Source organism: Petromyzon marinus, chromosome 17, assembly GCF_048934315.1.
Source record: "Petromyzon marinus isolate PM22_M1 ecotype Great Lakes invasive population chromosome 17, UKy_Petmar_22M1.pri1.0, whole genome shotgun sequence".
Lineage (NCBI taxonomy): Eukaryota > Metazoa > Chordata > Hyperoartia > Petromyzontiformes > Petromyzontidae > Petromyzon > Petromyzon marinus.
Genome location: NC_133683.1, coordinates 8604323 through 8617290, shown reverse-complemented (window position 1 = coordinate 8617290; position 12968 = coordinate 8604323). Strand labels below are relative to the sequence as shown.

At 46.6% G+C, this 12968-nt stretch overlaps 1 protein-coding gene across 4 annotated transcripts in view; it reads left to right on the top strand.

Annotated features, from left to right (window-relative positions):
- PPP1R21 (protein phosphatase 1 regulatory subunit 21) overlaps nt 1-12968 on the top strand; it is a 102974-nt gene that overhangs the window by 39091 nt on the left and 50915 nt on the right. For 3 of the 4 annotated variants that reach the window (XM_076067588.1, XM_032956237.2, XM_032956238.2), the window contains 5 exons: nt 145-255; nt 805-969; nt 2970-3028; nt 8126-8220; nt 10094-10146. In XM_076067588.1, coding sequence (XP_075923703.1) covers nt 145-255; nt 805-969; nt 2970-3028; nt 8126-8220; nt 10094-10146 — 483 coding nt within the window. The remainder of the gene's footprint in view (nt 1-144; nt 256-804; nt 970-2969; nt 3029-8125; nt 8221-10093; nt 10147-12968) is intronic. The other variant, XM_032956239.2, reaches the window with a different exon arrangement.

The following is a 12968-nucleotide window of genomic DNA, read 5'->3' as shown; positions in this document are numbered from 1 at the left end:
GTGCTTGTTTAGCTGAAGAGAGAAAGGCGTGAGATGGTTAAATGATGGGGGGGTGGGGGGGCTGCTGGGCTGCTGCTGGGATCGGTGTGTAAGGAGGGCCGGGATGTTTTGTCACTACTGCTCATTGATGATTTGTTGTCTCAGCCGCGTGCGGGCGAGCCGGTGGCCTCCGTCCCCATGTTCCCGGCGCGGGAGAGCGTGTTCAACGAGGACCTACAGAAGAAGATCGGGGAGAATGAAGAGCTGCACAAGCAGGTGGCCATGCCCTCCGCCACGTTGGTCACCATCCACATTCCAGCCATCAATGAATGGTAGATAGAACAGCTGCACTCGCAGATATAGTCAAGGAAGGTTTGTTGTTTGGCACTGTGAAACCTAGGCCATGACAGGCACGATCAGGTGACACTCATCCTAACTTCAAATCTGGACGCCCACCTGTAACTGAACCAGGTTCTCGTTGCAGAGTTAGTGTTCTCAGCCCAATCCCCAATAAATGCACAAAAAAATGCATTATTAGCCGTCAGCAGGAACTTTGTGGAATGATTTTACGTGGCCTTTAACGGTGCACAGTGTTCAATTGTACTGATGGCTGTGGTAGTTCCACAATGGACAGGGTTTTGAGAGAGAGAGAGGAGAGCGGGGATTCAGAGAAAATTAACGCGTGCGTGAAACCGCTGGGCCAAGTGACCAGAATGCGGGGAAGGAGCCAGTTAAACATAAGAGAAGCTCAAAGCCGTACTCTCACATGTCCTCAATGAAGCCCCGTCCCGTGTGTGTCCGCTGCATTGCCATGCGATTAAGCAGCTGTATGAGGTGGCGGACAAGCACGAACGCGAGCAGGCCGCTCTGCGTGAGCGGCTCGCCTGGCTGGAGGAGCAAGTGTCGAGCCAGGACGACGTAGCCCAAGCGCTGCGCTCGGCACACGCCCAGACCACGGAGCGGCTGCAGCACGACAGGGCACAGCACGAGGTCCCAATGACTGCCACCTTGACCGCCACACGGATCCCCTAGAGCAGTGGTTCCTAAACCTGGCATCTCGCACCGCACCCCCTTGGTGCGAGATTCCGTTTTTTGGGGGTGCGAGACATGGCCAGATTTATTTAGAAGGTAAATCATCGAATTACATTAAGCATGGGCATGAAGGAGTTCATTATCTTCATTAATACAGGTTTTTTTGGGTTAGATCGCCTAAATATATAAATGTGTCATTAAACCCGACAGCCAATTAGTAAGGTTTGTCACGTTAACAGAACATGCCAATTTGTTACTAGTACAGCACACCGGTGTGTTGGAGAGCAAAGCCACAACATTTATAATCTGAGTATGACGTTTCGCCAGTAATTACAACTAGCATCATCAGACGACAGCCAGAATTGTGGAGAAATCCTGTTTCGTTACATAAATAGAGGGGTAGATGTGATGACATCACTTGTGTCCTCTTGTGCGAAGTGGGGGGGGGGGATTAAGGAAGGCATATAAATGACTATGGGTATACATTGCCGCTTTGGTTATTCATATGGCAATAAACGTACATTATGCATGCGCATTATGCAAGTCCATTGTTCTTGCGCATTATGCAAGTTCATTGGTCTTGTTTCCACCTATCGATTGTGTGTACTAAAATAGCCGTACCAGTTATTGTTCAACGGTAATCCCTATTGCAGTATGCTGACCTGTATAGGCATGCATTTGAACAATGTATTATTTGATCATTTGTTTCCAAACAACGCTAAGTCTAGCTATCCGAACAGTTAAAATATTTTTATTTCTCTCAATTTTAATAGATTCCCTAATTAGTATTGGCCAGTAGTAACTAATTTTTCACAGAACTTCAACATTATCAAAATCAATTTAGTGTCCTTGTTGGCCCGCGTGTGCTGCCACTGCCGACAGTTGTATTTGGGGGTATTTAATATTTATTTAGTGTTCTTTTAGTTCAGTGCTGACTTATTTGTCCTGTTTGCCCAACATAGCATTTGCCACCCCAGTGCACTTAATCCAGAACACACCTTCTGTTGATAGCTTCGGTAATACATATTTTGTACCAGATATTGATTTCTGTATTTCATGTACCGTGCCAAATCTGACTCGGACGTTTTGTTTTTACAAACATCTGGCTAATTTATCAGTTTACTCCCGCAATGTACGGTATTTTAATAGTTTTAATTACTTGGTACGTTTCAACGCTCGTGTTATTTGATTTGGTTTTGGCATTCAGTGCCCTGTTGATTTGTGCATCATTATAGCCATTCAGTTGCAGCGCTGCTTTAACAGCTCTTCAACACCCCGGTGTGCTGTACTAATAATGAATTGGCATGTTCTGTTTATGCGACAAACCTTACTAATTGGCTGTGATGGGTGGTGGTGGGTTTAACGACAGATATTTACGTGGTCTAACCCAAAAAAGCCTGTATTACGGATGATATTGGTCGTGAAAGCCTACGTGTTAAAACCATTATCTTCCTGTTGGAAATTTGGATAAGTTAAAGAATGGACATGGAATTTGTTAAGAGCTTGCCAACATTGTTTCTTGGGTTAAGAGTAACTGAGTGGCTAATTCCATGGATAATTACAGATGCAGTTGAGCATCTGAATTAAAACGTTATTTAAGAATGTGTATTGCACTCACTTCCCACCGCACGTAGCCAATTATGCTTATAGTGTGAATGTGTCACAGACAGTTTCCCAGTGTTTTGTAGGGAACCTCTACGTCATAGTACCTGTGTACGAGCACAAACAGATGAAGGAAGCCTTCCTCGTATCTAGTGTTAAATAGATAGTGACTTTTGAATTAGTTCATGATATCCATAATTTGTAATGTTGGCTATTCATCGATTGCAGTACCCACATTATTACAGATAATACTTTGTGCTTGAATACTGCTTGTTGACAATTTTTTTAATAATTTTGTGCGTTTGTTATTTGGCATTATTCTTATAGGTCGTTCTTTGTTGCGCGTGGTATCACAGGTGAAAGTGCAGGCTCTGGAGAGGGAAGCCAAGGAATGTCGACTGCGTGCAGAGGAATGGTGAGCTTAACACGTAGGCTTTCGCGACCAATATTATTAATAATAAACGTTTTTGGGTTAGATCGCGTTTTTTCTAAATCTGTCGTAACCCTCCACCACCCGACACGGCCAATCAGCAAAAAAAGTGTCACGTTGACAAAAGACAAATAGTTCACTACTTTAGCCCACCGGTGTGTTGAAGAGTGAATCCGCAACATTTACAGTTTTTGAGTACGACGTTTCGCTGGTAATTACATCCAGCATCATTGGGCAATTCGCCAGAAACGTCGTACTCAAAAACTGTAAATGTTGTGGATTCACTCTTCAACACACCGGTGGGCTAAAGTAGTGAACTATTTGTCTTTTGTCAACGTGACACTTTTTTTGCTGATTGGCTGTGTCGGGTGGTGGAGGGTTACGACACATTTCTAAATTACACGATCTAACTCAAAAACGTTTATTATGAATGGTGAGCTGCAAACACACGTTAGCACATAAGTGTGTTCCCCTCTGCGTGCTTTCTCCTCTGTACGTACCCCTATGTGTGCCTGTGTGTGCCCTTCTGTGTGTGTGTATCTGTCTACGTGTGTGCCCCTCCGAGCGTGCCTGTGTGTGACTAAGTGGGTCGGTCATTTAGCCACTTTGGCAGGTCATGAATCACCACATGTAGCCGCGTGCTTGAGCAGCTTTGCTTCAGCCATATAAATGGGACCAAACCTTATTGTGGATCTGCATGCACATTGTCTATTTATGCACATATTTATGTATGGATACCTGTTAAGGGCATATGTTTATGTACCCTCGTGTGTGTGTGTATAGCTGTGTGTATGTAACTTTGTATGAATCCGAATGTATGTGTGTACCTGTGTGAGTGAGCGAAACAACACCCTACCTCCTTGTGGTGCCGGACAGGCAACGCTGTCGTGGGCAGTGCCGTGGGGGGAGGGCCAATTCCAATTGGCCTTTCCCCTCATGACATTTGTAACCACCACAGCGGCTAAATGGGGGCTCTGGATGGGTGCGAGGGGCTGGTAACCCCTCCACCTTCAATTAATTGCCACTAAACCACGTCGAAAATATCTAATGAATAAGCTTGTGCCGGAGGCCCCGGCGGGACATCCGTCTATGACGTATCCTGTTCAAACCCCATTTGCTGGAGCAAGGGGACTGAATCTTTACCCTCGGGGCTCCTCCATAAACAACAAGAAACCACTACGTGTGGCCACGTGGAATGTTCGAACGCGTACTGCGGAGGAGAGGCTGCCACTCCTCTGTCGGGAGCTGAACCGGTACCGCCTGGATCTCTTTGGTATTCAGGAGGTCCGGTGGACCAGCTCTGGCTCCTGTCACCATGAGGGGTGGACAGTCCTCTACTCGGGGCAGGAGACTGCCAAACAACAGGGTGTGGCTCTTCTTCTGAATAAAAGAATGAAGGGAGCGTGGTAATGTGGCGGTGAGGCGTGGAAAGTTGTAAGCCCCAGGCTACTTTGGGCTCGCCTTCCCATCAACCAGAGGCGAGGAGTGGTGGTCGTGGTTACTTATGCCCCCACTGAAGACGAACATCTGTGGAGGGATGCAGGCAAAGCCGATGAGTCAGATGCCTTCTATGACCTCCTGTCACAGGTGCTAGCTAAAGTGGCCCCTCTGGATAGAGTCATCTTGTTGGGTGACTTCAATGCCCGAGTTGGTCATGATGCTGGCACCTGGTCTGGAGTAATTGGAAGGCATGGGCCACATCAGCTCAGTAACAACGGCAGGAGGCTGCTAGATTTTTGTGCAGCCCATGGGCTTCCACACCACATCATGGATGCATGCCGGGTCCAGGCAAGAACATCTGCTGGACTACATCGTGACGGAACAGCGGATGCGGGCCCATGTCCTTGACACCAGGACCTCCCGTGGAGCTGATCTGCCCACTGACCATCGACTTGTCATCTGTAAGATGCGCCTGCCATTCTTCCACTCCGGTGGTGGGTGTACATCCAGGACCCCATTCAAACCCTTAGTGGCATGGTCTCAACTAGCTGATGAAAGTTGCAAGCGAGAATTTCATCATCACTTGCAGTTTGGGTTGGCATCGTCCCCCACTCCTCCTGATGTCGAGGGGAAATGGGCGAGGTTTAGGACTGTGGCTCATGCAGCTGCAATGGCTACTTTGGGTACACAGTCCAGACCTCCCCAGAGACCCTGGCTGACAGAGGAGGTGTTCAGCCTGGCTGAGAAAAAGCGACAGGCCCACTTTCATCGGCTACAGCATCCCACGTCGGAGAATGAGGAGGCTTACCGCAGCCTTCGCTCAGAGGTTCATAAAGCCGTACAGCGCTGCAAGGATGGGTGGTGGTTGTAGGTTGCTGAGATGGAAACTGCCTCAGTAGTGCACATTCACATATCACTCTTTAATTCCATAAAGTAACTTGTTGCACCACACGAGTTACCTTAGGGATATAATTGTGATCATATCTCTGACACCAAGGAACAGGCTTGCAGGTTACTGAACATTTTTTAGGTATTGGGGGAAGGGAAACCCCTCGGCTCAAATAACATCATGGGGCAAGGTGCCTCCAATATTATAGGAAGTAGCTGCTCTCTGTGTACGAGTTATGTGCCATCTGATGCGGGAGTTCGAAGAGCGATCCAGAGCCTATTACCAGCTAAAGTGCTAGGCAGGGATGATCTCTCAAGAAAACTGCAAAGCAAGGGTGCCGTTTTTGTGCTGACTGCCCTATATGACATCAGTACAACTGTTTGATCCACAGGATGGGTGCCTTGGTGGTTCCCAGTTTAAAAAAATGGAGACCACACTGATTCTAACAACTACCAGGGGCATCTCCTTCCCCATTATGCCAAGAAAGGTCCTGGCAAAGTTTATTCAACATTTCCTTGCCAGACATGCTGAGGAGAGGCGAGGTTGGTCCTGCATGCAGGGCATTATCTTCATCTCTCTCTACAGAAGAGGTGTAGGGAGCTACATCTTTTCTTTATTGATTTGGTCAAGGCCTGTCATACCATCAATAGGTCAGGGCTTTGGGTTTTTCTTCGTGCTTTCAGGATCCTTGACCATGCTCGCAATCATGAAGGACCTTCATGATGGTGGGCTGGCCTGGGTGAAACTACATTGGTTTGAGTCTGAATAACACTGTGTGACAAACATATGTTTTTGTTCCTGGGTAGTAAGTGCTATTTTATAATTGCTTATGCCTCAAAATTACAGAAAATGGCTATTTTTCCCCAAAAAATTTGATTTTGTGACCAGGACAGTGATATTCTTGGGCTCTTTCGGTAAAGTCACGTAGAAGGGAAACAATAAAATAATAAAAATATAAAACAATAAAATAATAAAAATATAAAACAATAAAATTGTATTGTTTTATATTTTTATTATTTTGTTTTCCTTCTACGTGACTTTACCGAAAGAACGAAGAATATGAATTCCTGCAGTCACGAAAGCTTTAAACCAAAATTTAGGACAGTGATATTTTGAAATTTACCTATTTTCAATGAGAAAACGTGTGTATTTGTGTCATTCCTTCACATAGAGTCCTGGTCACAAAGCAAAGTTTGTGGGGAATAATATCCATTTTCTATACTTTTGAGGCATAAGCAATTGGAAAATAACACTTACTACCCAGGAACAAAAATCGTGTTACATAGTGTAATTTATTGTTCACCTTGGGGTGTGACAGTGATGTCCTCCTTCTCCACACTATCTTTGTATGTATGTATGTTGAACTTCTTTCGTACATGCCTTCTTTGACCATGTACAGTGAGGGAAAAAAGTATTTGATCCCCTGCTGATTTTGAACGTTTGCCCACTGACAAAGAAATGATCAGTCTATGATTTTAATGGTAGTTTTATTTGAACAGTGAGAGACAGAATAACAACAAAATCCAGAAAAACGCATGTCAAAAATGTTATTAATTGATTTGCATTTTAATGAGGGAAATAAGTATTTGACCCCTCTGCAAAACATGACTTAGTACTTGGTGGCAAAACCCTTGTTGGCAATCACAGAGGTCAGACGTGTCTTGTAATTGGCCACCAGGTTTGCACACATCTCAGGAGGGATTTTGTCCCACTCCTCTTTGCAGATCTTCTCCAAGTCATTAAGGTTTCGAGGCTGACGTTTGGCAACTTGAACCTTCAGCTCCCTCCAAAGATTTTCTATGGGATTGAGGTCTGGAGACTGGCTAGACTACTCCAGGACCTTAATGTGCTTCTTCTTGAGCCACTCCTTTGTTGCCTTGGCCGTGTGTTTTGGGTCATTGTCAGGCTGGAATGCCCATGCATGACTCATTTTCAATGCCCTGGCTGAGGGAAGGAGGTTCTCACCCAAGATTTGACGGTACATGGCCCCGTCCATCGTCCGTTTGTTGCGGTGAAGTTGTCCTGTCCCCTTAGCAGAAAAAGACCCCCTATGCATAATGTTTCCACCTCCATGTTTGACGGTGGGGATGGTGTTCTTGGGGTCATAGGCAGAATTCCTCTTCCTCCAAACACGGCGAGTTGAGTTGATGCCAAAGAGCTCCATTTTGGTCTCATCTGACCACAACACTTTCACCCAGTTGTCCTCTGAATCATTCAGATGTTCATTGGCAAACTTCAGACGGGCATGTATATGTGCTTTGTTGAGCAGGGGGACCTTGCGGGCGCTGTAGGATTTCAGTCCTTCACGGCATAGTTTTACCAATTGTTTTCTTGGTGACTATGGTCCCAGCTGCCTTGAGATCATTGACAAGATCCTCCCGTGTAGTTCTGGGCTGATTCCTCACCGTTCTCATGATCATTGCAACTCCACGAGGTGAGATCTTGCATGGAGCCCCAGGCCGAGGGAGATTGACAGTTCTTTTGTGTTTCTTCCATTTGCGAAGAATCGCACCAACTGTTGTCACCTTCTCACCAAGATGCTTGGCAATGGTCTTGTAGCCCATTCCAGCCTTGTGTAGGTCTACAATCTTGTCCCTGATATCCTTGGAGAGCTCTTTGGTCTTGGCCATGGTGGAGAGTTTGGAATCTGATTGATTGCTTCTGTGGACAGTGCCTTTTATACAGGTAACAAGCTGAGATTAGGAGCACTCCCTTTAATAGGAAATGGTCGTTGTTGTTGTGTGCATGTGCAGTCAGCAGCAACTGCAGGAGGTCCGCGTTGACCTGGGTGGGCGTCTGGAGGAAGCCACCATCATCATCCAGGAGCACATCCCCTTCAATGACACCAGTAACTTAACCCTGACCTTTAGTATTCTGTCCTTTTCATCAAATGCATCCAAAACGTTATGAATTACATCACATGCATCATGAAATCCATCCGAAATGTGATTTAAAAAAATAATTGGAGTTAATAAAGGCAGACCTCGATTAGCACAACCCCATAGAACGCTGATTCATGATAGTGCTCTTTTTTCTTGGAGGAAATTTTTAACAGAAAAAAATTATACAATAAATTGAAATCGCTTTCGAGTGAAAACGAGCAGCGCCGAGGAACTGCACCCGCAGCCATATTTGTTTACATTTGCTCAGCCAATGTAGAGCAACGTACGCTTTGAGCCAACCGGGACACCACCCTCCACGATTTGATTATCACGATTCGTGGTCACAATTACATTTTTCAAAATGTCTTTGTTATTCAGTGTTATTACAGTACATTCTGAGTCATGCTGCGCACGCCAGTTATTTTTTAAAATATACTCCATCTTCCCGTCTCCCACCGCTGCAATTTAGGAGTACAGTAGAATGCACTTGTGAGTCCAGTACATAATACTAATATAATACAAACAATATTATTTTTATTTACGGAATAATATATACCGTTTGTATTATTATCGCTATTACCGATAAACTAATGAAGCCCTCATTGCTCATATGTAAGAAATAACGCCGTCAAGAATGCATCTCCATGTAGTATCCAGTTGTAAAATTACCCATTTTAGCACTGATTCGATTCGCGCTCACTTCTCAAAGAACACATCCTGAGCGCTAAGCGAGATCTGCTTGTACATGGGGCAGTGACTTTGTTGTTTGCTTAAAGCAGAGGTTCACGGGTTCAATTCCAACGGGCCACCCTGATTAATACTGCAGGTGCATTACAGGGACGACTCTGCTTATGAACGAGTTAGGTTCCAGAGGTCTGTTCGTAAGTTGTTCATCTAACTTTACTCCTATCGATTCCAAACATGATGTACGGTATGTAAACTAAACACAGGGAATGGGTTTAAAAGTTGTAGAATCTCCTGTAGACGTAGATGCCACCGGTTCTTTATGTTCTGCAGATTTAAATTCCACCACCGCCATCTATTGCACAGCAGTTGAACTTACGATTCTCAGTCCGAACAGGCAACTGGACATACGGACTGATTTGTTTGTATCTCTGAAAGTTTATAAGTTGAATGTTCGTAAGTGGAGGAGTTCCTGTAAATGTGATTCATGGTGACACTGCAGATCCACCTCAACATGAGCCACTGCAGTAGCCTCTCTAATTCAGCACTTGGTAGTGCTCCATTAAGGAGTGTGAAGAGCAGATTTACATTGTGCAAGTCATCCAATATGCCTATTAGTTGAGGGATTTTACTTCAAGCGACACTATTCTGAAATAGTTAGAATTAATCTTATAGGATGCTTTTTTTAATGCAGTCATTGGTGGCTAGGCTGAAAACACCAACAAAACTACATTTACTTGTGGGGTTTAATCATGGGTGGCTGAATCCCTGATTCAAACCCAGGATCTCAATATTGTTTGCTCCGATACATTTAGGATGTAATTAGTGACAAGCTCGTAAATAGACGAAACTAATTATATGGAAATCACACAAACAACATTTTGTACTTTTCAGTTTCACCTATTAAAGCCGCTCCCAGGCTAATTTGAACAAGAAATACATTTATTTTGATCTCATCTGTGGATAAGATTTGCATTGCTCTTGTCCTTCAGCTTCAAGCATGAACCTGTAAATTCTAATAATCCTACAGGCACCATATTTTAGCTATTTTTCAGAAATATAAAGTTGATTGCAATGTCGATTACTTGTATTGCTGTTAAAGTAATATGTACTTGATAATATAGTAAGACCGCTTTTTCTGCTGTTGATCCCTAGGCATACCCGAGTTCAACACCCTAAATGTCCCGACCTATGACCGAGCACATCAGGTACGTTGTGACTATATATATTTGTATATGTTTTGTGTGCGTGTGTATATGTGTGTAGTGGGTTCAATTGAGGCACACACGATCTTGGAGGCAACACGTTTATTCACTAACTCCAACAGGTAACTCTTTAATTAACTGGATAATGACTAAGGGTGGTGACCACCATGAGTAACTATACAATTGGAGGGGTGAACACCACAGGTGACTATTTACATACTGGATGGGATAACTACTAAATCGGACCAGGACAGCCAACACGCTGCCTGGTCCACGTGCGTTAAGACCGGAGACCCAGGACCCACGAAGACGGAGGATTTCTTCCCAGAGATGAACAACCACGATCACCGCCAGGACTCGGCTTTTATCTGCTGCGGCGTGGCCAGGCCCCGCCCTTGGTCACGCCCCTTTTCCAGTTCCTTCTCGGTGACTCAGGACCCACATCACGTGTTCCTCTCACCTCTTCCCTGGTCCTCGCTACCACCTCATCCGGTCATGTGCCCCCTCGGGTTCACCCAGCCTATCATGACCTCACCCCGACCTTTTGCCTGGTATACTCACTCAGGTCCCAGGGAGAGGCTCCGCACATACAATACCACTCACTCGGTACTGTCGCTACACTATAGTGACATCATATATGACACTACATCACACCCCCCCCCCACCCCCCTTGTAAAACACAGCCATCCCAGCTGTCAACAAACCCGAACACAAGGGTGTGCCTCCTAAACATTAACATCAAGAAATAAATCTTGATTTGAAGCTTTCGTGACTGCAGGAATCCATACTCTTTGGTTCTCTCGGTAAAGTCACGTAGGTATAAAATAAAATAAATCACGACGTTCTGGGCACAACACAAGCGTCCATCACCTGATGATGAAGAGTATCAATAAATAACCGGCGACCGTGCAATAAATACAATATATACAAAATGTGCAGTTACTGAGAAGGGGGAAGAGAGATGGAGGAGAGAGAGGACAACAACACAAAAAAAGCATTGTACACAACCCCGGTTACCCCCCCGCCACCCCAAAAGCACGTCCCTTACCCTGTGTGTGTGACAGCACCCCTAAGCACGAGAAGGGCCAGGTTCAGCCAATGACCCAACCGTCTAAGGAGTGAGACAAGCAGCAAAACGGTGCAGGAACAATGTACGGTGGAGGGGAGTCACTTCAACCGGGCAGTTCTTGAATGAGTCCTTGTAGCTGGGCCCCCTGGTGAGGTGGGCATGAGCTTCCTGGAGGTCCCGGGGGAACGTGAAGATGGCCTAACGGGCGTTGCCCCTCCCGAGGATCTGCACCGACGGGCGGAGAACGGATGGGAGATGGTCGTTCCGCCTTCCGCCGACCGTCCGGGACCGTCCGGGATCAGTGTAGCTGGCGACGTCGGGGGTATCAAGCACTTCGATCCTGTGGGCAGAATCGCAGAACTCCCCTGAGGACCCACCTCAGCAGATGTGCACCCCAACTTGCCGGGCACACCCGAAACTCGGCCCTTGTGCAATGGAGCTGTAGGGATTTCAGAGGGAGCAACAAAAGGCTTAAGGCATGACGGGTGTACAAACCAACACCGGCGACCGAACCGAATTTTCACACATTGTGGCCTTTTGGCCTGAATCACGTCGACCGGCCCTCGCCAAGGTTTGTACAATTTGGGGTATGTACCAATTGGGAGTAGTGCAGCAAAGCCTTGTCACCCGGAGCCCATGTCTTGCCTGATAGACGAAGCCCCCTTAGCTGCTCTTTGGCCGACTGCCGTAAGGCGGAATTTTCCCTGGACGCCTCCCGTGCCTCTGACACCCATTGAAGGGTAAGGCGCATAGGCGCAGGCATATTAACATTTACTTTTCTCGGGCCCGTGTTTAGTTGGACATCAATTGGGGGGTCCTGCTCCCTCCCATACATAAAAAAACGGCAAGTACCCAGTGGAAGCGTGAGGGGCCATTCTGTAGGCTGCGAGAACCCCGGGGACATGTAAGTGCCAGTCGCCTTGGGACTCGCTGACCTGTTGACTTAACATGGAATGTCAGAGTCCTGTGCAGTCGTTCCACTATCCCATCCGTTTTGGGATGATAGGGCGACATCTGAACTTTTTTTGTGCCCAACAAGTCACACACCTCCTTCAACAATTTAGAGGATACATTTTTGCCCTGATCAGTGAGGAGGCGCTCCCGGGGCCCCCTTGTGCAACATGTAACTGTGGAGGAACGTCTCGGCGATAACCACAGCCGACGGATTGGGAGGGTTGCAAGTGTTTTGTGCACCCCAAGGTGCATCAGCCGCTCATGCACCGCCCAGATGATCTTACCCTTTAGGACAGTGGGCACCACCATGCTGTAGCGGCGTAACCCGCCGTCCGAGTACATTAACAGACCCCCTTTGAAGATGACATGGGCTTCTCTAAATCGGTTCGCCTTATCCCCAGCGTCCCTGACACTACGCCGCAGTTTGAATAAAGAGGCATCCTCTGCCTGGAGGCGTCCACACTCCACGTGGTTCAGACCGAGGGTGCCATCACACGCATCCAGACCCTCGGGAATATCAGGGGTTGGAACCTTCGCCGAAGCCACAACAGAAGGGGGCACTGCCTCGGCAGCTGGCTTACAGCACCCCGAACCAGAGAGGCATGCGCACTCGTCGCTTGGTGGTAATCATGACAGTGTGTCCGTATTCGTGTGCCGCGCACCCTTACGGTAAGAACTTGTAAGAACTTTTGTTTAAAAGTTCTTACCGTAAGACTTCCAGCCATCGGGATAGCTGGCCGGATGGTTGTTAAATGCGCAGCGCGTACTGGAGGGCGGCGTGATCAGTGCGCACCTCAAAGCT